Below are 27,840 nucleotides of genomic sequence, written 5' to 3'. Positions count from 1 at the left end.
TGTGTGTGGTGTGGTGGGCACATCATTTCTAGTTGTGGTGGGTCAACATGAAGACTCATGGGTCGGTTCCATCTCGTGCCACATATAGGTTGGACTGAGACGTGTTATATGAAGACCCATGTGGAGGACTCGGCGTACAACACGAAGCTACCAGAGTCGCGGAGGACTCTATCCCCACTGGTGATAAGCCGACTATATATGATTTGTAACCCTAGGCCCTTAGTATGTTATACAAGCTTGGGGGCTAGTTCGTCGGTAGTATACACGCACGCACAATGGCTGGTATTCACGTGTACTTTGTACACACCCCTATCACTAAATATACAATACCAGGAGTAGGCTCTTTCTTCAACTGCAAGGGTCCGATCCGAACTAGGGTAAAACTTTGCCTCGTATTACCATCGAGCCTAACAGCCAGGGATATCCTACCGAATGATATGATGAAATCATATCTGCCAACTACTAAGAGAGAGGTGTGTCAGGGGGGCAATGTGTGCGAGAGATGCCTAAAGATAATGTGCGTGCGGGAGACACGTAGGCACATATATGTGCGTATAGAGGGCTAGTAGAGACTGTGCATGTGTATATATGCATGTGAGAGAAATAGTGTTTTCCAACTGAGATTAGTGAAAAGAGTGGTACATAGTAGTCAGAAAGAGAGAGAGAGAGAAACAGAGAGAGCATGTGCGTGAGACACCCCGACACCCTGAGAGAGATTGTGAGCATGTGTGAAAGAGAAATGCCGATGCATATAAAGTGTGTGTACTTATGCGTTAGATAGAGAGAGATATAACGCGTTTGTGAGAACGGGGCGAGGCATAGTGCATCTACGTGTAAAAGGCAGTTCTACGCATTAAATTAAAATATAAATGGCATTATTATTTTTGGATGAGATCATGAATTTTGCAAATTGCGTATGGACGAAAATCGGTCTATCAGACACCCATACTCTATTGAATTCTAGCATGTGCATGTGTTTATTTCATATTATCGATCCATAGAGTGAGAGCGGTTTGAAATACAGGCAATGGATGCTTTTGCAATTCATATATAAACATTAATTAGTGCACTTCATGTTGTTAGTGTGAAGCACTTTATACATTTGTCACTTGCATGGATACATTCCAAATTGCTAGCTACGAAATAGAATACATGTTGAATTCAACATAAAGGGGGTTTCGAAGATTCGAATTCATAGGAAGTGCATTCATCTATTTGAACCCGAGATAATGGCATTTGTAAATCAAATGTAAAAGAGGGCATCAATCTTTGTTGTGAGTTTGAACATGCTATATATATTCATACGCATATCTAACCTTTTTTTTGCAACCAAGGAGATTATATCTGGAACCATGCATGAACTGAGGTAAGTTGCATATTTTTTAATATATACTCGTGTACAATGTATATTCAAATGTAACCCCTCCATTCCAAAATAATCATAGCTTTAGGATTTTCAAGAGTAAAGATTTGTGAAGTTTGACAAATCCTGAAAGTTCAATTCAAGAGAACCGAAAACGTTAATGCTTCTGCTCCCAAATATTGAACAAAGCGCCAAATAGGCCTTTGGTCACCCGAAACCGCGCGAGACTAATGTTTTGGTGGTAGGAAATTACTGTCCTAACTGTGGCCCATGTAGCCTATCGGCCCGATGTCCAAAGGTCTAAACCGGGGTAGGTTTGTAACTTCACCAAGACGCCAGTCTCAACCGCCTCCGAGAAGCATTCATACGCCGTGGGCGCCTATCCATGTGCTCGGCCGAAATCTATCCCGCCCACATTTAGGACACCTGACATGACTGTCTTACCCCCAACCCGCAATATGTCCGAAATTTTAGATGGGGGCAAAGTTTGTAACTTTCCCCAAATTTCAAACAAGCGCGTCTCAAACCGAAACATTGTTCCCCCTTAGTTCCCCGCCTCCCTCCGTTTCCCCATTCATACTCCATGGGCGCGAAGAAGCCCTCTCCACCAGCCGTGAAACCCCAGCCTCCTCCGTCCTCCACCCCATAGCGGCCAATCCACCACCACCCTCCTCCATCACGCCGGAGCCGGTACCCCGATGTCGTCGTTCAACACAACCGCAACCGCAACGCCCTCAAGGACTTAGCAGCTGAAGTTGAGGCAGAGCTGCCTCCACGACACCGACACCGACGTGTGCCATACTAGAACCACTCCGACCACGCAGTCCTGCGCCTCACTGCTGCGGGTCCACTGTCGCAACCATCCACTGCACCGGAGCTGTTCCCACTACGTCGTCGTTCACCGCCTCGGATCTGCTTCCCCGCCACCGACAGACGGCCACCGCACCACACTCAACAACTTGGCCATGGGTTCATCCAAGGCTGCACTGTCCTCCACAACTTCTGGTTTCTGGCGAACAACAAGAAGATCATTGGAAAAACAGAAGGAGGACACAGCACTGCCAGCAGAAAGAGGTACTCATCTTCCCTTATTCGTGCAAATCTTACGTCTCCGCTCACAACGTATTCATCCCACGAAAGAAACTAGTTGAGCGCTTCTTACCGCATCTTCTTCGTGATACTAAATGCACAAGGTTTCCTCCCTTTTACTATTTCACCTTTGCTAGAGGTCAGTAGCCCGCCTGGATTTTAATTCAGGGTCAGTCGAACCGTAATTAAAAGAAGCAGCACCCGCTTAGGCGTGCGGAGCACCTAGTCCGCCTATTCCCCGGGGAAGCGGCGCATCAGTGTCTATCATAGGGGTGTGGGGCGCAGGAGCTTCTTGCGCCCGATCTGGAGGTCGGCAGGGCTTGAATGGATGGCCGGGGGGGCGGTGCCAAGCATGGCGGTGCGGTGAGGTCGAGGGGAGGGCGCAGGTAGGGGAGGAATACTGGGCCGGTGGTCGCTGTCATTTCAAGGAAGATCGTCAACACTGACTGGCTAGAGGTAGATGAAGGCGATCTGCCCGTTCTTTGTACATCGGACATTGCAGAAAAAATGGACTGACCTATTTGCTTTTAGTCGACTGTTATTTTCATAGAATCCTGTAGTAATTTAGTGTGCCATCCATGTTGTAGAGCTATCATATGTCTCCCGTCATTTATTTCTCACCGACCTGTTATCTGCTACCTTTACACTGTACTAATTGTGCACACACTTCACGCATACTCACACTATTGTTTTTTATGCATGGGTATTTCAGACTCTGACGCAGTGTTGATGAATGCAGAAAAGAAAAGACAGAAGTCGCTCCAGTGTAATTCGAAGATAAGCACTAAGCGTTTCAGTGCTCTAATGGGTGCAGTGCTAGCAGTTGGAGATAGTAAACGTAGCTTTGTAGTTGATGATCTCAATTGCCACACACAACCATCCCAGGTGCTTGCTTTAACTTCGCGCTGTCAAATGTGGTTGCATGTTGCATATGGTGTCTAGCTTGTATAGCTTCCAATTTGGTTAAATTGCATCTGCTTACTTTACACATTATACCTTTGATAATGACATGCCTTCCTATTTTTGATACATACTACATATGTCTATTAACCATGTTCATACATCAAACTAATCCTCTTTTGTATCCCTCGTCAATCACTTATGATGAGACAGTCACCCGAGTGGGTTACTGTGAGACGCCCTACTCGTTTAAAGAGTCCAGTGTCATCCTCCCCACATGATTCTCAAGAAACAGCAAGGCTAAATGAAGATAGTCAACGTAGCTCTCTTGTTGATCACCGCAATTCCCCCACACCACCATCGCAGGTGCTTGCTCTTACTTGGCAGTGTGATATGTGGTTGCATGTTGCATATGGTGTCTACCTTCTAATGCTTCTAATTAGGGTAAATTGCATCTGCTCAGTTAACATATTATACCTGTGAATATGACATGCCTTCCTGTTTTTGGTACATACTACGTCTTTCTATTAACCATGTTCTTACATCAAACTACTTTTCTTGTGTATCCTTCATCAATGCTCCTAATTTGTTAAATTGCATCTCCTTAGCTTACACGTTATACATGTGAATATGACATGCCTTACTATTTTTGGTACATACTACATCTGCCTATCACACCATGTTCTTACATCAAACTACTGTTCTTATGTATCCTGCGTCTATCGCTTATGATGAGACAGTCACGCACGTGGGTTAATATGAGAGGCAATACTCTTATAAAGAATGCAATTTCATCCTGTCCACATGATTCTCAAGAAACAGCAAGCCTAAATGAAGATATTGAATGTAGCTCTGTACCTGAAGACCGCACTTCCCCTACACCACCATCACATGTGCTTGCTCTAACTTCGCAGTGTGATATGTGGTTGCATGTTGCATACGGTGTCTAGCTTGTAATGCTTCTAATTAGGGTAAATTGCATCTGCTTAGTCTACACACTATACCTGTGAATATGACATGCCTTCCTATTTTTGGTACACACTACATCTATGTGTTAACCTTGTTCTTACATGAAACTACCTCTCTTCTGTATCCTACATCAATCACTTACCATGAGTCACCTTTATTCGTTGCATATTGCATATTATTTCTAGCCTGTTGCCATGTATTGCTTCTAATTTGGTCAAATACATTTGTTAGGGCACCCTTTTAATTTGGCAGAGTGATATTGGTTTCATCTTTCATATGGTTTCTAGCTTGCATCGATTCTAACAAGTTCAAGCACCTTGTGCTTAGTTTACACTTTATACATCATACATGTCAATATGTCACGCCGTCCTGTTTTTCATACATATTCCATCCTCCTATCATGCGGCTGCCTTACATGAAAGTAGTGTTCGTCAGTATCATGCATCAATGAGTTCTGAAGAGCAAATTTTATTCCTTTTTCTTGTGGGTTTGACTTGACAAGGCAAAATCAAGAAAGAGGAAGGAAAAGAGTAAGGAAGGCGATGATGGTGGTCCTCTGCAGCAACATAAACGGAGCATCTGTACCGATTCTCCTTGTACTGATAGTGCATTACAAGGTCCAAGTCTCCGCTCCCCTACTCCACCATCCAAGGTGCTTGCTCTAACTTGGCAGTGTGATATCTGGTTGCATGTTGCATATGGTGTCTAGCTCGTATTGCTCCTAATTAGTGTAAACTGCATCTGCTTAGCTTACACATGATACATGTGAATATGACACGCTTTCCTGTTTTTGGTACATACTATATCTGTCTATCACACCATGTTCTTACATGAAACTACTCTTCTTGTGTATCCTGCATCAATCACTTATGATGGGACACCTTTAAGTTGGCAGTGTGATATTGGTTTGCGTCTTGAATATGATTTCTAGCATGTATTGCTTTTAGTTTGATGAACGCCACCTATGACGAGACAATTTTAACTTGGCAGAGTGATATTGATTGCACCTTCCATATGGTGTCTTGAAGTGTTTCTAATTTGTTGAAGTGCCTTCTGCTTAGTTACCACATCATAGGTGTGAATATGTCAAGCCGTCCATTTTTTCGTACATATTCCATCCTCGTATCATGACTTTGCCTTTCATTAGAGTAGTGTTCGTCAGTATCATGCATGAATGAGTTCTGAAGAGCGAATGATATTCCTTTTTCTTGTCGGTATGACCTCACAATGCAAAATCAATAAAGCTGAAGGAAATTGGCAAGGCATTGGATGATGGTGGTCCTTCCGAGCAACTGAAACGGAGGTTCTCTATAGATTCTACTCCGCCATCCTCCCAACAAGATTTGCAAGACAACGCAAGGCTAGACAGTCAACATAGCTGTGTAGATGATGAGCACATCTCCCCTACTCCACCATCATAGGTGCTTGATCTAACTTGGCACTATTATATGTGGTTGCATGTTGCGTATGATGTCTAGCTTGTATTGCTTCTAACTTTGTCGAATTGCATCTGCTTACTTTACACATAATGCATGTGAATATGACATGTGTTCCTGTTTCTACATCAGAGTACTATTCTTGCATATCCCGCATCAGTCACTTATGATAAGGCACCTTTAAGTCGCCACTGTGATATTGGTTGTGTCTTGTATATGATTTCTAGCATGTACTGCTTCTAATTTGTTGAAACGCCATACAGTTTGAACTTGGTAGAGTGATATTGGTTGCATCTTTCATATGGTGTCTAGCTTGCAGTGCTTCTAATTTGGTGAAATGCCTTCTGCTTAGTTACCACATCATAGGTGTGAATATGTCACACCATCCTGTTTTTCATACATATTCCATCCTCGCATCATGTGTTTGCCTTTCATCCAAGTAGTGTTCGTCAGTATCATGCATGAATGAGTTCTGAAGAGCGAATTTTATTCCTTTTTCTTATCGGTTTGACTTCACAATGCAAAATCATTACAGCTGAAGGAAATTAGTCCAACAGTGGATGATGGTGGTCCTTCGGAGCAACTCAAACAGGGGGTCTCTACAGATTCTACTCCGCCATCCTCCCAACAAGATTCGCAAGACAACACAAGGCTGGACAGTCAATGTAGCTGTGTAGATGATGAGCACATCTCCCCTACTCCACCATCACAGGTGCTTGCTCTAACTTGACACTATTATATGTGGTTGCATGTTGCGTATGATGTCTAGCTTGTATTGCTTCTAACTTGAATTGCATCTGCTTACTTTACACATAATGCCTGTGAATATGACACGTGTTCCTGTTTCTAGAACATACGTGTACATGATGAGCACATCTCCCCTACTCCACCATCACAGGTGCTTGCTCTTACTTGGAACTGTTATACGTTGTTGCGTTTTCCGTATGATGTCTAGTTTGTATTGCTTCTGATTATGTTGAATTGCATCTGTGTAGCTTACAACTTATACCTGCAACGGTCAGTTACCCATAAGACACATTTAACTTGGGACTGTGATGTAGGTTGCATCTTGCATTGTCTTCTAGCTTGTACTGCTTCTAATTTCTTGAAATGGCACTTACGACGAGACACTTTTTACCTGATAGAGTGATATTGGTTGCATGTTCATATGGTGCCTAGCTTTCATTTCTTCTAATTTTGTCGAAATGCCTTCCGCTTACTGTTTTTTCATACATATTCCATCCTCCTATCGTACGTGTGAATATGAAATGTTGTCTTTTTTGTATATATTCCATCCTCCTATCCTGCGCTTGCCTTACATCAAAGTAGTGTTCGTCTGTATCATGCATCAACCAGTTATGTAGAGCTAATTTTATTCATCTTCTTGTGGTTTTGACTTCATAAGCCAATATCAGAAAATAGGAAGGAAAAGAGTAAGTTAGGGGATGTTGGTGGTCCTCCGCACCGACGCAAACAGAGACTCTCTAGATTTGCCACTGCTACTGCTAATGAAGTTGAAGTCCCAAGTCTACATGATGAGTTCATCTCCCGTACTCCACCATTGCAGGTGCTTGCTCTAAGTTGACAGTGTGATAATTGGTTTCATGTTGCATATGTTGTCTAGCCTGTATTTCTTCTATTTTGATTAAATTGCACCTACTGAGTTTATACGTTATACATGTGCATATGACATGGCTTTCTGTGTCTAGAATACACTGCATCTATCTATCATACCATGTTCTTACATCAAAGTACTGATGTTGTGTATCCCGCATCAATCACTCATGATTGGACACTTTTAACATGGCAGTTTGATAGTGGTTGCATCTTGCATTGATTTCTACGTTGTACTGCTTCTAATTTTTCGAATTGCCACTTATGACAAGACACTTTTAACTTGGCAGAGTAATATTGGTTGCATCTTTCATATGGTGTCTAGCTTGCATTACTTCTATTTTCTTGAAAATCCTTCTGCTTAGTTTGCATATCGTAGCTGTGAATATGTCATGCCGTCCTGTTTTTCTTACATATTCCATCCTCACACAGTTGTCTTACATCAAAGTATTGCTTGTCTGTATCATGCATCAATGAGTTATGAAGAGTGATTTTATTCTTTTGTGTTGTGGGTACAGCTTGACATGGCAAAGTCAAAAAAGAGCAAGGAAAATAATATAGTAGGGAGTGTTGTTACTCGTCAGGTGAAACGGAAAAGGTTCTGCCGTCGAGATTCTGCTGGTACTTATAGTGCAGTAGAAGGTCCAAGTCCACCGGCTAAATCTACAAACACAGTATCACCTGCTCCACCAGCTGCAGCATTCGCTTCAACTGTACCAGCATCTCAACCAGTTACTCGTTCGTTTGCTCCGGAACTGGCCAGTTCCCAAGCTACCTTCACACCTAACACTACTTCCGAAGCACTGCTGACACAACAGGACTTGGCAAGATCATATGAACCTCATGAGCATCAACACCAAGACGGTACTTGACCGATTCAAGTTGCAGTTGCATGCTCCTTTATATGTACTCTTCCAGTTTGATGTACACTAACACTTTCCATATTCGTTGTTGAACTAGCACCACGGCGCAAGCGGAAACAGACATCAGGGATAATGCTTGACAGATTAACAAAATCTAAAGGAGGAAGAATGGAGATCCATTTTGAGGCAGGTTTAAAAAGGCCACGTGATGCTACAGAGTCAGCCAAGTTAGTATCAGAGGCAGTCGTTGCCGTTAGGTGTCATGCACGTATCCTCCCAACGTGGATCCAGTACAGGAATGAGAAAGAATACCCAGTTTAACACCTTCCTTGACCATTTATCCGTAAGTAATGTTATTCATCGCAATTAGTAATATTTTCTTGCTCTGTCCCATACTTTATAGCTTCCTCCTAATAAGACTCACATTCTTTTTTCAACAGATGAGGTTCAAGTTGAATCCGAAAGATGATGCAACTAAACAAGCATGCACTCATGTTTTTCAGTCTGCTCTGCGACAGTATCGGTACCACCTTAGAAAATCTCACTTTGAAGGCAAGGCTAACAATGAAATCGCCCAAACATCTCTAGTGGAATATATTATAGATGAAGACTGGACAACCCTCATTAAACACTAGTCTGATCCAAAGTATCAGGTAGGCTATATGTATTTGATCATACCTCATATTGAACTTATATTTATGTATGTGCCTTACAAGTGTATCTTCTTCTAGGCTAACTGTTTGAAGAACAAAACCAACCGTTCTAAAGTGAAATTCCAACAGACAACATGATCTCGTAGCTATATTGCACACTGCGAGGCTCTTGTAAATAGCTGCTACTTCCTTCTTTTTTTGTGCCATATTATCGTATCTATATTGACTTGTTCCAAATACAGAGGAAAGCCCGTGCGGACCAAAAAGAACCTGAACCGAATGCAGTGCAAATCTTCAAGGATTGCCACACCAGCAAGATGAAGGGTATGAGCACACTAGTTCAAGCCGCTGTTGTAAGTCCTTTTACTCCTCCTGCCTTGAACTGATTGGTACTGTAATGTGTTCATTTAACTACTTGGTTTGCAGCCAATGTCAGTTACTCTGTTCACTTTTATTCACAATTGTCTTAACGTATCATTTCACCTTACATGGTTTAAAAGAGAAGAAGGATATTCTTTTGGTCTTGATCTGTAATCTAGTTGTTATGTTCACGTGCGCACACAATGATAAAATAGCCTGTTTGTTTTATATCTGTTTGCCCATGATATGAATGATGTCATACTATGTTCATCCTACTTTAAACCACGTCTCTTTATCCTTAGATGTCAATGAATGTGAGGAAATAGACAATACAATAGGCATGCTACATGGACATATGTTCCGAAAGTGATTTTATTATGTAGTTGGCACTACAATACATGCTAATGTATTGCAGTAGTTCACCAAAATAAGTTATGTATAAACATTTAACCTACTTTGTTTGTTTTTGTCTCATTAGTAACTTATCTGGTACACTAATCTACAAGTTCAAACTTTCAGGAAGCTATGGAACAAATGATTGAACAACCAAAACCACCTGAAGGTGACGAGGCTACTACAGGCACAATGTCACCTCTTGCTGCAGTACGTCAGTATCTCTCCACTAATAGTGCAAAAAGCACCTTCCTGCATAATTCTGGGTTGGTTGTCAAGGTAACCTCGCCCAAATCGCCTACTGAACAAAATCTTCCTGCTAGACAGAGTGATATATCTGTGCTCCAGACACAAGTCCAATCCCTAATGGACATTGTTTCGGAAACAAGAATAGTGGTTGAGAAATGTCATCAAGATATGAATGGTTTTGAAACCAGACTATCAGACATTCGCTTCATTGTTCAAGAGCAATGACGGAAAAAAGGTGGAGATCGTGCTGCTCCATCAGATTCTACAGCCTGAAACATTAGCACTCAGGTCAAATGATATGTGCTTCTATACATCTGATGGTGCTTTTATCTGGAAGGACTGTAAACTTTATGCCAACATGCCTTTTGTTGTATGGTTGGAATTTATTTTGTTGTGATACAACATTTATGATGCTGCCTCAGGCTGCAGTAATTACGACGCTATTTTTATATAGTGTAGGTTTATCTTAGTAATGTATTCGGCCGAAAGCTTTGTAGGAGCCCAACATGCCAACATTCGTCGGGCCCATTTCAATTGGGCTAAAAACAATTACGGGCCGAAATTGGCATGTAGCCCACTAAAAATATCTAGGCCCAAATCAGCATAAGCTTTCATATTTTTCTGGTAGGCCTGTGCCCATAGTGGGCCTTTAACAGGCCTAAACATAATTTGGGCCCTCAGTAAAAATAGGCCGTTTACAGGTGTATATATCTCGAGCCCATAAAAAACATGGGCCTTTAATAGACCGAAAGTGAGATTGGGCCCTGATTGTGCCAAATAACCCACTAGACTTAGCAGACCGAAATGGTGGCCCATTTACGATGTGGATCTTTGACAGGCCGAAATTCGGATGGGTCGTAAATGCGCCGACCTAATACACAGGCCTTTAATAGGACGGAACTTCGGTCGGGCTAGATTATCGTCATTTTTATATGGACCATTAATGGGCCCGATATGACGTTGGGCCACATATGGCCATGGTTTACGTCTAGCGCTAACAGGCCGAAAATGACAGCAGGCCGAAAGTGTCCCAAAGCTATAGTGGGCCTCTAACAGGACGAATGTCAGACATGACCGAATATGACCCAAATCCTTCACGGTCGTTTATGGGCCGAAAGTTTTGATGGCCTGTAAATGGGCCCAAATGAAGCCGGACCTTTAACAGGCCGGAAATACACCAGGCCGTAATTCGGCTGAATTACTTAGTGGACTATTAACGGGCCAGAAGTGACCATGGGCCGCGTTGATGACAAGTTTAGGACAGGCCGTTGACGAGGCGATTTGATAGAGAATGTTGGGCCTTTAGCAGGGCGGGCCCCTTATGGTCTGCAGAATCTTGTGGACCTTTAACTGGGCCGGCCCATTATGGTCCGCAAAATCTTGCGGGCCTTTAGCTGGGCCGGCCCATTATGGTCTTCAAAATCGTGTGGGCCTTTAGCTGGGCCGGCCCATTATGCCCCGCTAAATTTTGTGGACCTTTAGCTGGGTCAGCCCATTATGGTCCGCTAAATCTTATGGGCCTTCGGTTGGGCCGGCCCATTTAAACTTTGTGGGCCACTTTTGGGCCGGTCCACATGTCAACATATCATAGGCCCATCTCGACCGTTGGATGAGCGACACCTGTGCCAACGCGGAGCTGACGCGTGGATCCGTCAGCCAATGAGAATTTTACACGTGGAAAATCGGCATTGGTCGTGGCTGTTAACGGGTTATCGGATCCAAAATCCGACCCGATAGCTTAAGGGCGTTCCATTACGGTGGATGCCACGTGTCGGTCACCCTTGACGAAAGCACTTCCGTGACGCGCGATTTATCGTCATGGAAGTGGACACTTCCATGATGATAATTTTGGCAATGTCATGGAACACTTCTACGACATCACATGTATGACTATCTTGATTCTGTCATAAATTTTTCATGGATGTACATGCATGACAGAAAACGCGACCTACTGTGACAAACACGTATCATCACGGAAGTGTATTTTTTTGTAGTGTATAGTGTTGTTACTGATAAAATGACTGAAGGTCATGTTGCTGTAGTAGAGGAACATTTAGCGGACCAAGCTGTTAATTCTGATCCCCCCTCCAGCCCTAATGAGGGGCTTTGGTCATTGGTCTGTAAGAATAGATGGGGCAAGCACCCCAGAAAAAGTGGGACTGAATGAATGCCCTTTTCTGGAACGTTAGGGGCATTTCAGCCACAGGGAGGAAACCCATTATAGTGGATACTATTTCCAAAACTCATGCCGCCATTTTAGGTTTCCAAGAGACTAAGGAGGAGTTTTCCCCCTCTTATCTCAAGTCTTTAGTAGGTAATAGAGATTTTTCTTGGCACCATCTTCCATCCAAGGGCTCTGCTGGAGGCATCCTCATGGGAGTGGACCAGGATGTTTTTGAAATCCTTGCTTGGTCTCACTTGGATTTCTCTATTAGCTGTGAGATGAAACACAAGTGCAATGGCAATCTGATTAGGGTCATTACAGTGTATGGGTCCCCATATGAAGATGGGAAAGGAGCTTTTATCTCAGAACTCCATACACTTTTTATATATTCTAAAATCCCTACCCTCATTGGAGGTGATTTTAACCTAGTTAGGAATGTAAAAGAGAAGAGCAATGGTGTTATTAACCATAGATGGAGTGACAATTTTAATGCATGGATTGAAATATGGGGGCTACTAGAGATTAAACTCTCTAGTAGGAAATTCACATGGGCAAATAATCAAAGTGACCTCATCATGTCTACTATTGATAGGCTCTTTTGCAACACTGATTTAGATAGTTTGTACCCAGTAGCTTCATGTAGGTCCCTACCTAGATGTGGGAGTGACCATACTCCACTACTATGGGACTCTGGGTTGGAATCTCAACCTAAGAAAAGTAGCTATAAAATGGAGAAATGGTGGCTCCTTAGAACAGATTTTGCTGATTTAGTTCACAAAATCTGGTCAGAACCTAACAGAGCCACTTCTACCATTGAGAATTGGCAAACCAAAATTAGGAGCCTCAGAAGAGTCACCAAGGGATGGAATTCTAATGAAGAGGCTAACCTTAGAAGGTATAAGAAAAATTTACTAGAAGAGTTTGATATGTTAGATATAAAAGCAGAAAACTCTGACTTATCTGAGGCAGAGTTTAACAGAATGAGATTTATTCACTCTGAGCTGCAGAAAATTTGGCTGCAGGAAGAAACTAAAGCCAAACAAAGGTCTAGGGATAGAGAGATCACTAAAGGTGATAGGAACACATCCTACTTCCATGTAGTTGCAAACCAGAGGAGAAGAAAGACTCTCATTCACTCTCTGGATGGCCCTAATGGCCCTGTCACAGAAACTAAGGACATGCTCAAGATAGCTAGTGATTTCTATAAAGATCTATTCAAAAAAGAAGATAGTAGTGGGTTCAAAATCAAGACTGGCTTCTTCTCACCTGGGGAAAAAGTCACCCCAGGAGAGAATGAAGCTCTTGAAGCACCCTTCTCTGAAGAAGAAGTCAAAAAAGCAGTGTTTGAATCTTACCCAGATGGGGCCCCTGGCCCTGATTGTATCCATTTCTTCTTTTACCAACATTTCTGGGGACTGATTAAAGCTGACATAACAACTATGTTTAATGATTTTCATTCAGGTAAGTTAGATATTCATAGGCTCAACTTTGCTATGCTCACCTTGATCCCTAAAGAGGTTGATGCCACTGCTATGAAAAAGTTTAGGCCTATCAATCTGATTAATTATAGCTTCAAAATCTTATCTAAAGTCCTCACCAATAGGCTTGCTAAAATCCTTCAGAGATTGATAGCTAGCAACCAGTCTGCCTTCTTGAAGGGCAGATATATCTTAGAAAGCGTAGTCACTGCCCATGAGGTGGTGCATTCGGTCTATGCCAGGAAAAAACAAGGTTTAGTCCTAAAACTAGACTATGAGAAAGCCTTTGACAAAGTATATATTAGCTTTCTCCTAGATATTCTTAACAAAAGGGGTTTTGGTAGCAAATGGATTAGCTGGATTCGTCAAATTACTCATAATGGCTCTGTGGGAGTCAAGATGAATAATGTAGAAAGTGATTTTTTTTCCTTTCTGGGAACGGGCTCAGACAGGGAGACCCCATCTCTCCCCTTTTGTTCAATCTGGTAGTAGATGTCCTTACTAAAATGATGTCCAAAGCAGCAAATAGTGGTTTGATTGCAGGGTTCTGCACTGAAGTGTGTCCAGGGGTATTATCTGCCTACAGTATGCAGATGACACCCTCCTGTTTTTAGATAAAGACCTTGCTCATGCAACCAATCTCAAGTCGGTCTTGACTTGCTTTGAAAAAGTTTCTGGGATGAGGATCAATTATAACAAAAGTGAACTCATTCACATACACATAGGAGATGATGAATTTTGTTCTTTCCTCTCAATTTTGGAATGTAAGGGGGGTGAATTTCTGGGTGGAGAGGCAAACTCCTCTCATATAGGGGCAGACTTGTACTCATTCAAGCCTGCTTGGCCAGCATTCCCATCTACTTGCTCTCATTCTTCAAATTCCCTAAGTGAGCCATTGAGATGATTAATTCTCAAATGGCCAACTGATTGTGGAATGACTTTGAAGGTCATAGGAAGCTGCACCTAGCTAACTAGAGGTCAGTGTGCATGAAAAAAGATTTTGGAGGGATGGGGATTCCCAACCTCCAGGACATTAACCTTTGCCTACTAGGATCCTGGGTAAAGAGATATTATGAAAGTGAAGGGAAACCATGGAAAATGATCATTGATCATAAATACATGGCTGGTAGAATCAATATCTTTGCCCCCAACCTGTCACCCCATGCCTCCAGATTTTGGAAATGCACTAAATCTACTATCCAAACACTAAAGTTTGGTTACAGATGGAAAATTGGCTCAGGGGCTAAAGTCAGATTCTGGGAGGATACCTGGTTTGGTACCTCCCCTCTGTCTGTGCAGTTCTGGCCGATCTACTCCATTTGTAATGAGCAGACTAAGAGTGCTTGTGAGGTTTGGGATGGGAATCAACTCAAATTAACTTTTAGAAGAAACTTCGATGACACCCTCATGGAGCAATGGCACCAACTGGTTGAGATTGCTGGAAGTGTGACCCTTACTGATGATACAGATGCTTTGATCTGGCAGCTAGATAACAAAGGAGTTTACTCCTCTAGCTCACTCTATCATGTTATCAACTTTAGGGGGTTGCAGCCAGTCTATATCCCAGCTGTTTGGAAACTTAGAACTCCTCCTAAGATCCATGTCTTTCTCTGGCTCTTTGCTAATAACAAACTAATGACTAGGGATAACCTTAGGAAGAGACAGATTATCAAACCTCTTGACTGCGTTTACTGCATTGAGGTAGAAACAAACGCACACTTATTCTTTGAATGTGTAGTAGCTAAACAGGTCTCTGCCTTTTTCGAGACAAATGTGGGACTTGATTATGAATCGATTGCTAAAATTTGGGTAGCTAATAGCAAGCACTCTGCGCTTAATACAGTTAATGCAGCTGTTCTTTGGTGTCTTTGGAAATATAGGAACTCTATTATTTTCAATAACACTTTGTGGACCTCGATTAAACAGGTGTTGAGGCTAATCCTCAACACAATTAAAAACTGGACAATCTTGTCCTCAGGCAAGACTGCAGAGAGGCTGGAGGCCTTCTCAGGGCATCTTGCAAGCTTTCTGCGCTGCCACCTGTTGATCAGTGGCTGATGAAGGAGTTGCCGCTAGGAACCCCTTTGGTGGATCCATGGGACCAGCAGAAGATTTCTGATGATAACAACAGCTTTGCTTCGCCCTCCAAGAAGCGAGAAACAGGCGCAATCACCTTCTCCAGCCCAATTTCGACCCTGACGGCAACCTGGTCCCCCCCAAGCGATGGCAACCCCTCCGTTGAAGACTCGCAGAGCCACCCAGGAGTTGCGCTGCGCCTAGTGTTCCTTAATTAGCTCCCTGTGAGCACGATTGGAGGCGTTCGCCTAAGCTGTAGTGCTTTTACTATTTCCTTAGCTCTGTACTCTTTTATGTTACTTTCTCCTTGCACTTCTGCTGAACTGCTCCTCTCAGTGAGCCGGTTGTATGATGCAAGTTTGATTTCATTCGAGCAATGGAATCAGGGAGGAGCCTTCCCTGTTCTTCTAAAAAAAGTTAGAGAAGCTACAATATACTAACTTTCCTTCTTTCTATCCATATGATTATGGCTAAAATGATTTAAATTAATTTTGAAAACTGATGATCTACTCTTTACATTTATAGTAATTGCATACAAACAAATTGATGGTGAAACAAAATTAATTTAAATTATTTATATCTGCAATCTACTATATCACTAAGCTTCCTAGGATTGAAGGCCTCTCATTCAATTGAGGTCATCAATTTAGAATTGGGTCACCGATTTTGATAGAGTCAACAATCCTCACACAATTCTTTTAATTGAGAAGCTCTCTAATTTTGGAGCTCTCTCATTCAAATGAGAAATTGAATATCGAATTTGTTCACGATTTTGACTGGGTCCACAATTTTTCAAATCAATCGAAAGCAACCGGCCAATAAAACCATACCAATCATGCGCACCCGCATCACTTAGGAAAAAGAAGTGCCATCATGTGATACTGTAGCACCAATATAGTACATGCATGCATTGACGCAAAAAATTTCTTCACATAAGTATGAGTTGATTAGCAGACAACAAAAAATCACACCACGAAAGGCCCATCAAAACCCCGCATTATATAAATAAAAGAACACACGCTCCATCTTCTCCGCTAACCTAACCAAATACTCCCATTTGTTCCAAAATATAAGGTGTATTAGTTTACTGAAAAGTCAAGTTCGGAGCTAAAAATATCGACATCCACAATACTAAATGAATGAAATGTGAAAATTCATTTCATGATGAATCTAAAAATCGGATTTGACATTATGGATACAGATATATTTCCACAAAAATGTGTTCAAACTTAAAGAGGTTTGACATTTCAAAAAATTAATACACCTTATATTTTGAAATAGATGGGATAAAAACATTATGGAAATCCAATGACATCAACGGCGCAGCAAAGCGCGCCCAACTCCTATAGTAAATACCGCACGTTGTTGCGGGAATATTTTGCAACATATTTCAATGTGATTCATTGTATGAAACATGAATATTTGAAGTAATAATATAAAAAGCTAACAATAAAAATACATATAATTTATTGTGCTTGATTACTATATAGTTGTAAAATATTTATTAAATGTATATAGCATAATAGAATGAAAACCCTCATGTATGTTGCATGTTGAGATAGGTCTTTTTTTCATGCATGTCATGATGAAGTGGCATGCTTGCATGTTGAGAGACATATAATAGTGGGGGTGGGCCTTTTCTCATGCATGTTGTACGATGATGTGGCATGCTTGCATGTTGAGAGAAATAGTTAGTGGGGGCTAGCTATTTAGATATAAAAGATACCAAGCGTAAACAATCTGCTAACTACCTATTAACAGTCCCTAACTTTTCTTCTTCATTTTACACTAGGCTAGCACTGTAGCACCGTGACTTTCCTTTTCCATGTTAGAGGATCCGGTTCCGTTTTCCGTCCGCTGCTCCGTGCCGGAGCTTCCGGTGCTACTTTAATGATCTGATGATTTGCGACATGAGTAATACTCCCTTCGTAAAGAATATAAAGAAATATAAGAGCGTTTAAATCACTATTCATGGAGGGAGTATGTCATGTTTTTTTTTCCAAAATTAGTGATGAGCAGACTCCGATACATTTTCATACCATAAAGAACACATGTGCTAATACATTCGAAATTTTGTAGGTCTCGCTTGAGATTGTGAGAATGTATTGTGGCATCAAGTGTGAGCATATCAAGCGATACGAATCCATGTTAATAGTGTTTATGTCTTTTTTTAAATTTTTTGGTAGTTGAAGGTCATGAATTTTGATTAAGTAGGCTTGCATTTGCAGATAAAAAATTTGAGAACTTAAATATTTGCCCCGGCTAACTTCAATTCCTGGTCCGCCACTATTGACATGAAACACCCAAAAGGCTTTGGAAGGTGATGACTGTTTGTGTTGTCATGCACAAGATGATAATGAAGGATGAGCGTGGTGACAGCATTTACGACCAAGAGTTTGGTTTTAAAGATGAAAATGTTGAGTCTGAGCACCAAGAACCGGCACATGTGAACTCATATTAGCAACCGATATTTATTTTTCATATATTCAAGAGAATTTTGATTGGGTTGATAAAACTATTTAATTATATTTTTATATGAACGTGAAACCATTTGTTTTGTAAAATTGTTCGTAATGTTTGATTTATTTGGTTATTTACATTGTTATAGAGCCTCCAGCCAGACGTGGTGGACCAGATGGGGCTGCGTGTTGGGCACACGATCGATACAATCCATATCCAAACCAATAAAATCCGGACAAAACAAAGGTCCGCTTAGAATGGTGTGTTGGAGTTGGCGTTATAGGAGACTGGCGTTATAAGAGGCGGCCTAATTGCTGTAACGTAATGTTGATTTCTGCAAGCGGCTGCGGACACGCCGTGCAGAGTTAAGCAAAACGGAAGACCAAGAAGAAGTGCGAACAATCCAGAAGTCGGCGAGTGCAGGGGTGCAGATTTTTCTTCACACCCAAGCGGGGACCACGAGCTTGGGACCTTTGGATAAGTCCATGCATGCATCCCAAGAACTGTTCACAGAGCAGCACTTCTTGGTCGATCTTCCATCATCTTTTCTCGAACGTACGTGCGCACCTTCTAGAATGTACTACTTGTTAGAATAAATCCGAGACGCTCCGTTGATCTATCGATAACCAAGCAATCACACAAGCACGACACCAAGATTTATTAACGAGGTTCACCATCATGGTTCTACCGATGACCAAGCAATCACACGAGGACGACACCGAAATTTGTTAACGAGGTTCACCATCATGGCTACATCCACGGGGCCTGACTACGGGCGCTCCTCCCCGTAACACCGTCACAATACCGCACCCCGGCCGCCCGGGCGCCGGCACACGCCGCCGGCTCCCCCGCATGTCCGTGCTATTATGTTGGCATAGGTTACATCGTGTGTCTACCCCCGCTATATATGAGAGGCCTAGGGTACAAGTGTCCTACAAGGACACGACTCCACATCCTATATAAACACAATACAACTCATAGTCCAACTGTAACCTACCTTGTATACTATATTCGACACAACTCCAACAAACTCCACCTTGGCGAATATTCTCCACCACCTTGAATTCGTCCATGTGTCAAACTTCCATGTACATTGGACTTGAGCTTATCCCATGAACACCGCTGCTACTTCAAAGACTCCATATGACTCCACCTGCAACTTGTAGTCCCTTCTTTTCATGACCACGGTCAACACTCGAGCAAAATTAAATTCCTTGTTACTCTAGTTTGTGCTCCCAACTTTCAGAGTATCAGTCCAACGCCATCACACACTGATCACTGACCTGCGTGAAAATGAACAATTCACATATTGGATGCCACACATAAGAGTAACCTGAACTCAACATCATCGCTCCTTTCTTGACCGCCTGCCTGAAACTTGAAGGAATTTCACCATTGCTTGTAGTCACCCCGAGTCAAATTCGCAGTTATCTCACCACATGTATGACCACCAGAGCCCTGGCCCGTCTCCATGCCCCGTGCATACCGCACACCTCGCGCTATTCCCGCGTCGAGCCTCCGCTGTCCCGGTCGAGTCTCAAGGGTCGCGAACCCACACCACTCAACCCCCACTGCAGAGTACCACCGATCATCACCGACCGATGACGAGTTTCACGCTTCCATCAGACCACTGGGCTCCAGTCCGAACTACGTGTCCCTCGCTTTTTCCCGCTGAATAGGCTTCGACTCCGTCCACTTACGCCGTAGCCCCTCAATCTAGCTCCACCTTCAACATGACTCCATGGTAGATGATCAGTCCACCCCTGCGCCCGGTCGATTCCAAGCTCCGTGTGCACCGTCTTGAATCAACCCCGCGCCATAGTCTTGTCGAAGCCACACAAGCCCTCGGGCCTGCGCTACGTGTTTCCACGGCCCAGAAGTCGGTCACCATCAGCATCACGCTCCTACGCCGTCGTCGCCGATCCCACCGTCTTCTGTATCAACCGACTCACATCGATCCGTCAGACTGTCTAGTCCGACCCAGCTGAACTTGTCCGGCTACAACCATGCTTCACCCTGCATCATGACTGCCTTGTAATCCGTGCATGTCTTGGACGCCCTGTGTATGCATGATCTAGTACAGCACAATATCCTCCACTTCACATAATCTCCGAGCCATCCAAGCAATCTTGACAGAAAAACTTCCATGCAAACCTGACCCGAAGAATTCTTTGCACATTATTTTTCCTTGTCACTATTTGCTAGTGCATGTCCACGTACCCTTAGCAGCAAAGATCACCATCTATCCATGACACACACCCACACTCGTATCATGCGAAAACCTGAACATCGTGCCTTTTGGTTTCGAACAAATCTCCAGTTCACCGCAACAACGTGCGTACAGCAGCCCCTGCACCGGTCCAACTTCCTGTGCGTGCACACCAGCCTCCGCCTCGGTCACCCAGTCCCACGGCTGCACAAGGGCCTAGCCCACCAAGCACGCACCACCAGTCCCCACTTGGGCCAGGCTGCCACGTCCTAAGCTGATGCCCATGGGCGGTCTTGACCTCCTGACCGAACTCTCATCGACTCCTACTGCCGCACGATTCGCCGAGAGCCGCCTCTAATGTGCTGCCGCTGAGATCGCCAGATCGAACAAATCCAAGAGACCATCAGCCGATCCAATCCCACGCGAACAGCTTCCGCACGAACGGTTCCTCCGACTGCTAAACGAACGGAGCATCTCGCCGCACATCGATTTTTCCGGTCGTTGCACGACCACCGATTTGATGAATTCTTTCACTCCGCTCTTTCCTCCTCTTGATCAATGATCTGCAGCCTCCGAACAACCTAGCTCATGATACCACTTGTTAGAATAAATTTGAGGCATACCGTTGATCATCCGAGAACCAAACAATCACACGAGCACGACACCGAGATTTGTTAACGAGGTTCACCGATATGGCTACATCCCCGGGGCCTGACTATGAGCGCTCTTTCCCATGACACCGTTATAATACCGCACCCGGTCGCCCTGGACACCGGCACATGCCGCCGGCTTCCCATGCATTCCGGTGCTATTATTTTGGCATAGGTTACATCGTGTGTCTACCCCCGCTATATATGAGAGGCCTAGGATACAAGTGTCCTATTAGGACACGACTACATATCCTATGTAAACACAATACAACTACAAGTCCAATTGTAACCTACCTTATACACTATATTCGACACAATTTCAACACTACTGGACTGGAGTACTACATCTCATACCATGCATCTGTTTCTGATGCAGTTCAGCCGCCTTTTTCCCCCCTCGCAATCCCGTTCACAGCACACGTAGATCGATCGTTAGCTTGGTCATTTTTTTCGTGGGATTTGGATTGATGGGCTTGCCGCCCCAATTTCATCCAGACCGAACCCCTCGTAGCCTATGTTTGTCTTTCTGGCTACCTTCCTGAATGACCCTTAAGCGCTTTGAGATTGTGGAACTACGATGCGGACGACTTGGTGTGGAAGAACTGTGGACGGTGGAGGATCGAACGGTGATACCCAGTTTTCCACTAGGCATGGATGGCTTGGTGTGCTGCAGTCGCTCGGGACGAACACCAACGTCTGCCATGTCCTGCCTCCTGGACGCCGACCTCGATCAGGCTGTATACGCCCGGAGCTAGCTACTCGTTTCGTCGTACGGCCTGCCGTCATTTCGCCCATTGGAAAGCTGATCGTTTGTACTAGTAATACGTAGAAGATTGAATCGGTGGAATAGACGCCCTCGGCTGGCTCTTCTAAAAACCACCAAGCAAGAACAAATCAGATTCCATTTCAAGTCTAAAAGCGCCGTGATAAATCACTACAGTACAGTACAATGTTAAAAATCACCAAGGGGGAGAAAAGGCTCCGTGATAAATCACTACAGTTGTTGTAATTCAGATGAAAGTACGTAGATTCAATGGAGTCTCTGCTGCCTGCAAATCGATCCAAGCACAAGGTATTCATCCTGGTTTATTCAAGACTAGCTCGATGCATAATAATTTACACCTGATTAAGCTCCTAACTAACTACCCTTGTGACTCCTCTTGTGAAGAGAAGATCACTATTTCTTGATCTATGCGATACACATACGTACACCGGAGAAGAAGCAGAAGCAGAAGCAAAGCTTCTCTTCGTTCTCTACACCAGGCTACTAGTCCCTGCTAACAACAGCCCATAATTACAGGCAAGAGTGACCCCCTGATCTCTTTCTACTTCCTCCTCTCCGCCGTTGTGCCGCCGGCGACGGCCTTGCCCTTCCTCCGCCGCGCTCCAGCAGGATCCGTAGCGTCGTACAACTCCGCTACCGAGCGGTACCTCCTGCTCACCCGCGGCCTCCCGCCCAGCTCCTGCTCGTCGTCCTCCTCCTCGCGATCCGCGCCGATGCCCACGACGGGGTCGCGCGCGGTTGCGGCGGGCGCAGCGTTGACGGAGCGTGGCGAGGAGGAGGAGCAGGCCGCCGACGCGGCGATCCCCGATCCTAGCGGCGTGAAGGCGGCGCCCGAGGAGCAGCTGCTCTCGCTGAGGTGAAGGAGCTGCTCGGCCGCCGCGAGCTCCAGAGCCGTGAACCGCGTCGGCCTGCGCCCCGCCGCCCTGGCCGGCGCCTGGTCGCGGAGGGCCTGTTCCATGCCCGGCGGACGGCGGTTGTGGCCTGGCCGGTGGTTTGCTTCCTAGGTCGCGCCCGGCGTGGGTTGGGTTGGGCTCCGGTTAATTTCGTGTGCCTCTCTGCCTCTCTCCCACTCTAATTTTCATTTTTATTTTGTTGGGCTAAGGTTAATCGTGTGATATTTCTGCGCCGTGACTGGGCACTACGAAACCGACTTCGACCGGGGTGCTTGCAGAATTACAAGAAACCCAAGGGGGCTGAGCGTACTTTGTTTTTCGTTGAGTGCAGGCTAAGCGTAGTGCTCCACTTTCGATGTCAGTTGCTGTTCAAGATTTTTTTTTCTTTTACTGGATGTCAGTCACATCCCGTGGGACACGATTAGCAAATCTCTCCACATAAAGACACTGCCAAAAGTTCCATTTTGTAGAATAGGCAGCAGTAGAAATTAGTACGCGTATGTAGAACTATGTACGAGTATAACTTTGAGGGGCTATGCGAAAGATGGCTGCCGGCGCGCAAATGCTAATGAGATTCGTGTGCTATTTCTGTGGACGAGATAACTGGGAGGGGTATATAGCTGCCACGTCATCTCACCGCACTTCACGTGGTGGGTAATCGACCAGGTACTCGGTAGGGCCGAGGACTAGCAACACACTATTCTTCCTATGTTCCAAAATGTTTTGTTTAACACGTTACACACACACGCTCCGTAGACGCTTCATACGCACATACTCCCTCCCCCCTTCCTAAAAGTCTTTTTTTTTAAGATTCTAATACTCCCTCCATTCCACAATGTAGTGTTTCGTCTATCCCCGTGCTTCAACTTTGACCGTAAATTTAACTAGCAAGACCGATTGCAGCGGGAGCAAAAGTTATATCAGTGAATTCGTATTCAAAAGAAGTTTTTAATTATGTAGTTTTTTCTCCTGCCACAGTCGGTCTCGTTTGTTAAATTTATGGTCAAAGTTTGACCTCGGAAAACGCGGGCGCACTATATTTTGAAATGGAGGAAGTATGAACTACATACGAAGCAAATGAATGAATTTACATTTTAAAATACATGTAGTTCATATTCAAATATCTATATGTAGTTCATATTCAAATATCTAAAAGACTTATATTTAAAAACGGATGTAATACATTCATCTCTATAAACGCATGTACGCACATCCTGTCTGTATGAACATCTCTGAGAGACTGAGTCGCACATCATCTTAAGATTGAGGAAGTCGACACTGACTTCTTCGTAGTCGACAGGAACGTCTCTTCTCACTAAATGCGCATTATCAAAAGGTCGGAATAAATACAGGAAAATGCGAGTATTGATGTCAAGCCTAGAACTTGAGTTCTATTGGGCTGTGGATACCACTATCCTATTAACCATCAAATCACAAGTTGCTTCGTAGAAAAAAAATCACATGTTGCTTTGCTATGTTCCAAAATGTTAAGTCCTTCTTTAGTTCTTTTTTCGAGAAAAATTTCGATCTATTCATCAACTGTTAAGATAGTGTAAAAATTTAAAAACATCAGAAGTAAAAAAAAATATACATGTCCATTGACCAGCTAATGACGACTATAAATACTAGAGCAAGCCAAAGGTGCGTTGCAGTCATCGTCCCTCCCTCATCAGAGCCATGCAAACATTATTATAGTAGACAGTGAGGAAGTCATCGTACTAAGGCCTCAAAAGGACCAGCGCACCAAAACAGTAAACACGGCCGAGGAACAAAAGCGAAGATCGAAAGGGTCCAACTCTCGCGCACACACAGATATATACGAACGAAGGCCGGATCCAGCGAATCCACCAAAGACAAACCTACGGTGGAGGGAGGTGTAGCCAACATACTTGTAACCCTAGATACCCTTTGTGCTTGAGGGGTTTAGTCTGAAGAGGCAAATTAAAACTCATTCATACAATCTCGAGGTAGATCATCATGTACTTTGTACCTTATCACAATCAATATAACAAGAGCATGACGTAGGGTTTTACCTCTTCGAGAGGGCCCAAACCTGGATAAACATCGTCTTTCTCTACTTCCTGCTACCATTTAGGCGAGACCAACAGCTCAGGACCCACTGTTGGGTAACGTAGTATTTCAAAAAAAATTCCTACGATCATGCAAGATCTATCAAGGAGATGCATAGCAACGAGAGGGGAGAGTGTGTCTACGTATCCTCGTAGACCGAAAGCGAAAGCGTTTATCAACGCGGTTGATGTAGTCGTACACCTTCACGATCCGTCTCGATCAAGTACCGAACGTATGGCACCTCCGCGTTCAGCACACGTTCAGCTCGATGGCGTCCTCGCCTTCTTGATCCAGCAAGAGGGGAGAAGTAGTAGATGAGTTCCTGTAGCACGACGGCGTGATGACGGTGTTGATGAAGAACAATCTCCGCAGGGCTTCGCCTAAGCACTACGAAAACTATGACAGAGGATAAATTAGAGGGGACGGAGTTGCCGGCGCACGGATTGGTGTTTCTTGATGTGTCTTGGGTGCTAGCTCTGCCCCTCTATTTATATGTTGAGCCCTGGGGTCGAAACTTGGAGTAAAAGCCTCCTCAAAGTCGGTTTTGCCTGGAAGGCAAGAGTCCCACTCGGATTCCAGGACCAAACGCCACAATCCTTGGCGTCTGGCCCAGACGCCATGGGCCTCGGTGTCTGGCCCAGGGCCAGACGCCAGGGTCTCCGGTGTTTGGCCTCTCACCTCCGCAAAACTATCTTTTGCACCGACCTATAGCCCTGTGGGCCTGACCCCATGGCCTAACCATATCATCCAATATATGAATCTTTACCTCAGGACCATTCCGGAGCTCCTCGTCATGTCTGTGATCTCATTCGGGACTCCGAACAACATTTAGTCACCAACATACATAACTCATATAATACTATATCGTCAACGAACGTTAAGCGTGAGGACCCTACGGGTTCGAGAACTATGTAGACATGACCGAGACACCTCTCCGGTCAATAACCAATAGCGGAATCTGGATGCCCATATTGGCTCCTACATATTCGAAGAAGATCTTTATCAGTCGAACCTTATGACAACATATGTAATTCCCTTTGTCATCGGTATGTTACTTGCCCGAGATTCGATCGTCAGTATCTCCATACCTACTTCAATCTCGTTACCGGCAAGTCTCTTTACTTGTTCCGTAACCTATCATCCTTGTCGGAGTAATGGGCCACGGGTAGGCTAACCCGACGCCCATAACTTTTCAAGACAGCGGGGCTGACCGCGCCCCTTAGGATGCCAAGTTAAAGAGCCGCCTTCTGGAAGCCGGCTGGAGAAATAGCCGGCTACCCGTAGACGGCCGAGTCCAGAAGGCGAGGTCGAGACAAGCCGACTCCTTCCAGGCGGCTTCCAGAGAAGCCGACTCCGAGGAGTCGGCCCGCGGCCCCTTCGAAGCCCGTACCCACATCAAGGGGGACGGGACAGGGGATGGCTACAGTCAAGCCCATCCCCTCCCCTTCCTAAGGGCTGGCGCGGCCACAGTGCACTGTACCAACGACGAGCCCCGCCCGGCGCGGCACTATTGCCATGCCAGCCCTGACATCATCACAGGCAGGCGGAGTCCTGCTCCCACGACGGCCTGTCTATACGGCCCAAGGACGACGGGCCCTACCAGTCAGCGAGAGTCCAGAAGACAGCGAAGAGCCCTACCAATCGGACCCGATGGGAGTCGGCCTGCTCATCCCACGGGCCCCACGCGCCATTAACCAGACAAGACAGGGAGTGGCTACAGTAATCGCCCTCCATGACGGCGGTGCTGTAGCCATGATCCTTCGACCAAGCCTGCATCATTAGAAGCGCGGCTACAGTGATCAGCAGTTGGCAAGACCCCCAAGCGGCGGGCACGGCCTGTCGGCTCCGTACCAGACCAGTCGGCGGGGCCCCCCAATCGGCGGGCCCCAGCAGTCGGCGGAGAAGTCGGCGGCCGAAGAGACTGACGGCTGGGCCTGCGCCTAGTCATATTACCCTTGTACCCCTGGGGGGTAGGCCTATATAAACCCCCTGGGGCACCCATGCAAAGGGTTCGGACCCATTAGAACTAGACCAGAGATATAGGAAGGAGAAAGCTAGCCTTGCCTTCTCCTACCTCCAGCATATAGCTCGAGGAGCACCCTTGTACTCACTTTGCCTTAGTGATTGAGGGAGTCCTGGATTAGGGGGTGTTCGGGTAGCCGGACTATACCTTCAGCCGGACTCCCGGACTATGAAGATACAAGATTGAAGACTTCGTCCCGTGTCCGGATGGGACTTTCCTTGGCGTGGAAGGCAAGCTTGGCGATGCGGATATTCAAGATCTCCTACCATTGTAACCGACTCTGTGTAACCCTAACCCTATCCGGTGTCTATATAAACCGGAGGGTTGTAGTCCGTAGGCGATCAACTCCATATACAACAATCATACCATAGGCTAGCTTCTAGGGTTTAGCCTCCTTGATCTCGTGGTAGATCTACTCTTGTACTACCCATATCATCAATATTAATCAAGCATGATGTAGGGTTTTACCTCCATCAAGAGGGCCCGAACCTGGGTAAAACATCGTGTTCCCTGCCTCCTGTTACCATCCGGGCTAGACGCACAGTTCGGGACCCCCTACCCGAGATCCGCCAGTTTTGACACCGACATTGGTGCTTTCATTGAGGGTTCCTCTGTGTCGTCGCCTTTAGGCCCGATGGCTCCTTTGATCATCAACAACGATACGGTCCAGGGTGAGACTTTTCTCCCTGGACAGATCTTCGTCTTTGGCGGCTTCGCTCTGCGGGCCAATTCGCTCGGCCACCTGGAGCAGATCGAAAGCTACGCCCCTGGCCATCAAGTCAGGTTTGGAAGCTTAAACTACACGGCTGACATCCGCGGAGACTTGATCTTCGACGGGCTCGAGCCACGGCCAAGCGCGCCGCACTATCTCGAGGGGCATGATCTAGCTCTGCCCCCGGACAGTGTCCTGGAGGCCACACACGCATCGGTTTCGACCCCTAACTCGGAGCCTATTGCGCCAATCGAGGATGAGCGGTTGGACGTCACCTCGGGGGCTGCGATCCCGAAAGCGGTCGAGCCGAACGCTAGCCCCGCACTCTGCACGACCCGTGACTCCGAGGATCCGGACTCCTCCCCAGACTCCGAACCCCCCGCGCCCCTGCCAATCAAATCCGATTGGGCGCCGATAATGGAGTTCACCGCC

The 27,840-nt window shown here is 45.1% G+C and overlaps 1 protein-coding gene across 1 annotated transcript; it reads right to left on the bottom strand.

Annotated features, from left to right (window-relative positions):
• Window positions 1-21,986: 21,986 nt before the first annotated feature.
• LOC125528459 lies at window positions 21,987-22,824 on the bottom strand. The gene has a single exon (XM_048692932.1). The coding sequence runs from the start codon at window positions 22,666-22,668 to the stop codon at window positions 22,252-22,254; it is 417 nt and encodes a 138-aa protein (XP_048548889.1). The 5' UTR covers window positions 22,669-22,824; the 3' UTR covers window positions 21,987-22,251.
• Between the last annotated feature and the right edge of the window lie 5,016 nt (window positions 22,825-27,840).

The sequence above is a fragment of the Triticum urartu genome, unplaced genomic scaffold (assembly GCF_003073215.2).
Source record: "Triticum urartu cultivar G1812 unplaced genomic scaffold, Tu2.1 TuUngrouped_contig_489, whole genome shotgun sequence".
Taxonomy (NCBI): domain Eukaryota; kingdom Viridiplantae; phylum Streptophyta; class Magnoliopsida; order Poales; family Poaceae; genus Triticum; species Triticum urartu.
Note: the sequence above shows the minus strand (reverse complement) of the source record. Positions and strands in the feature narration are given on the sequence as shown.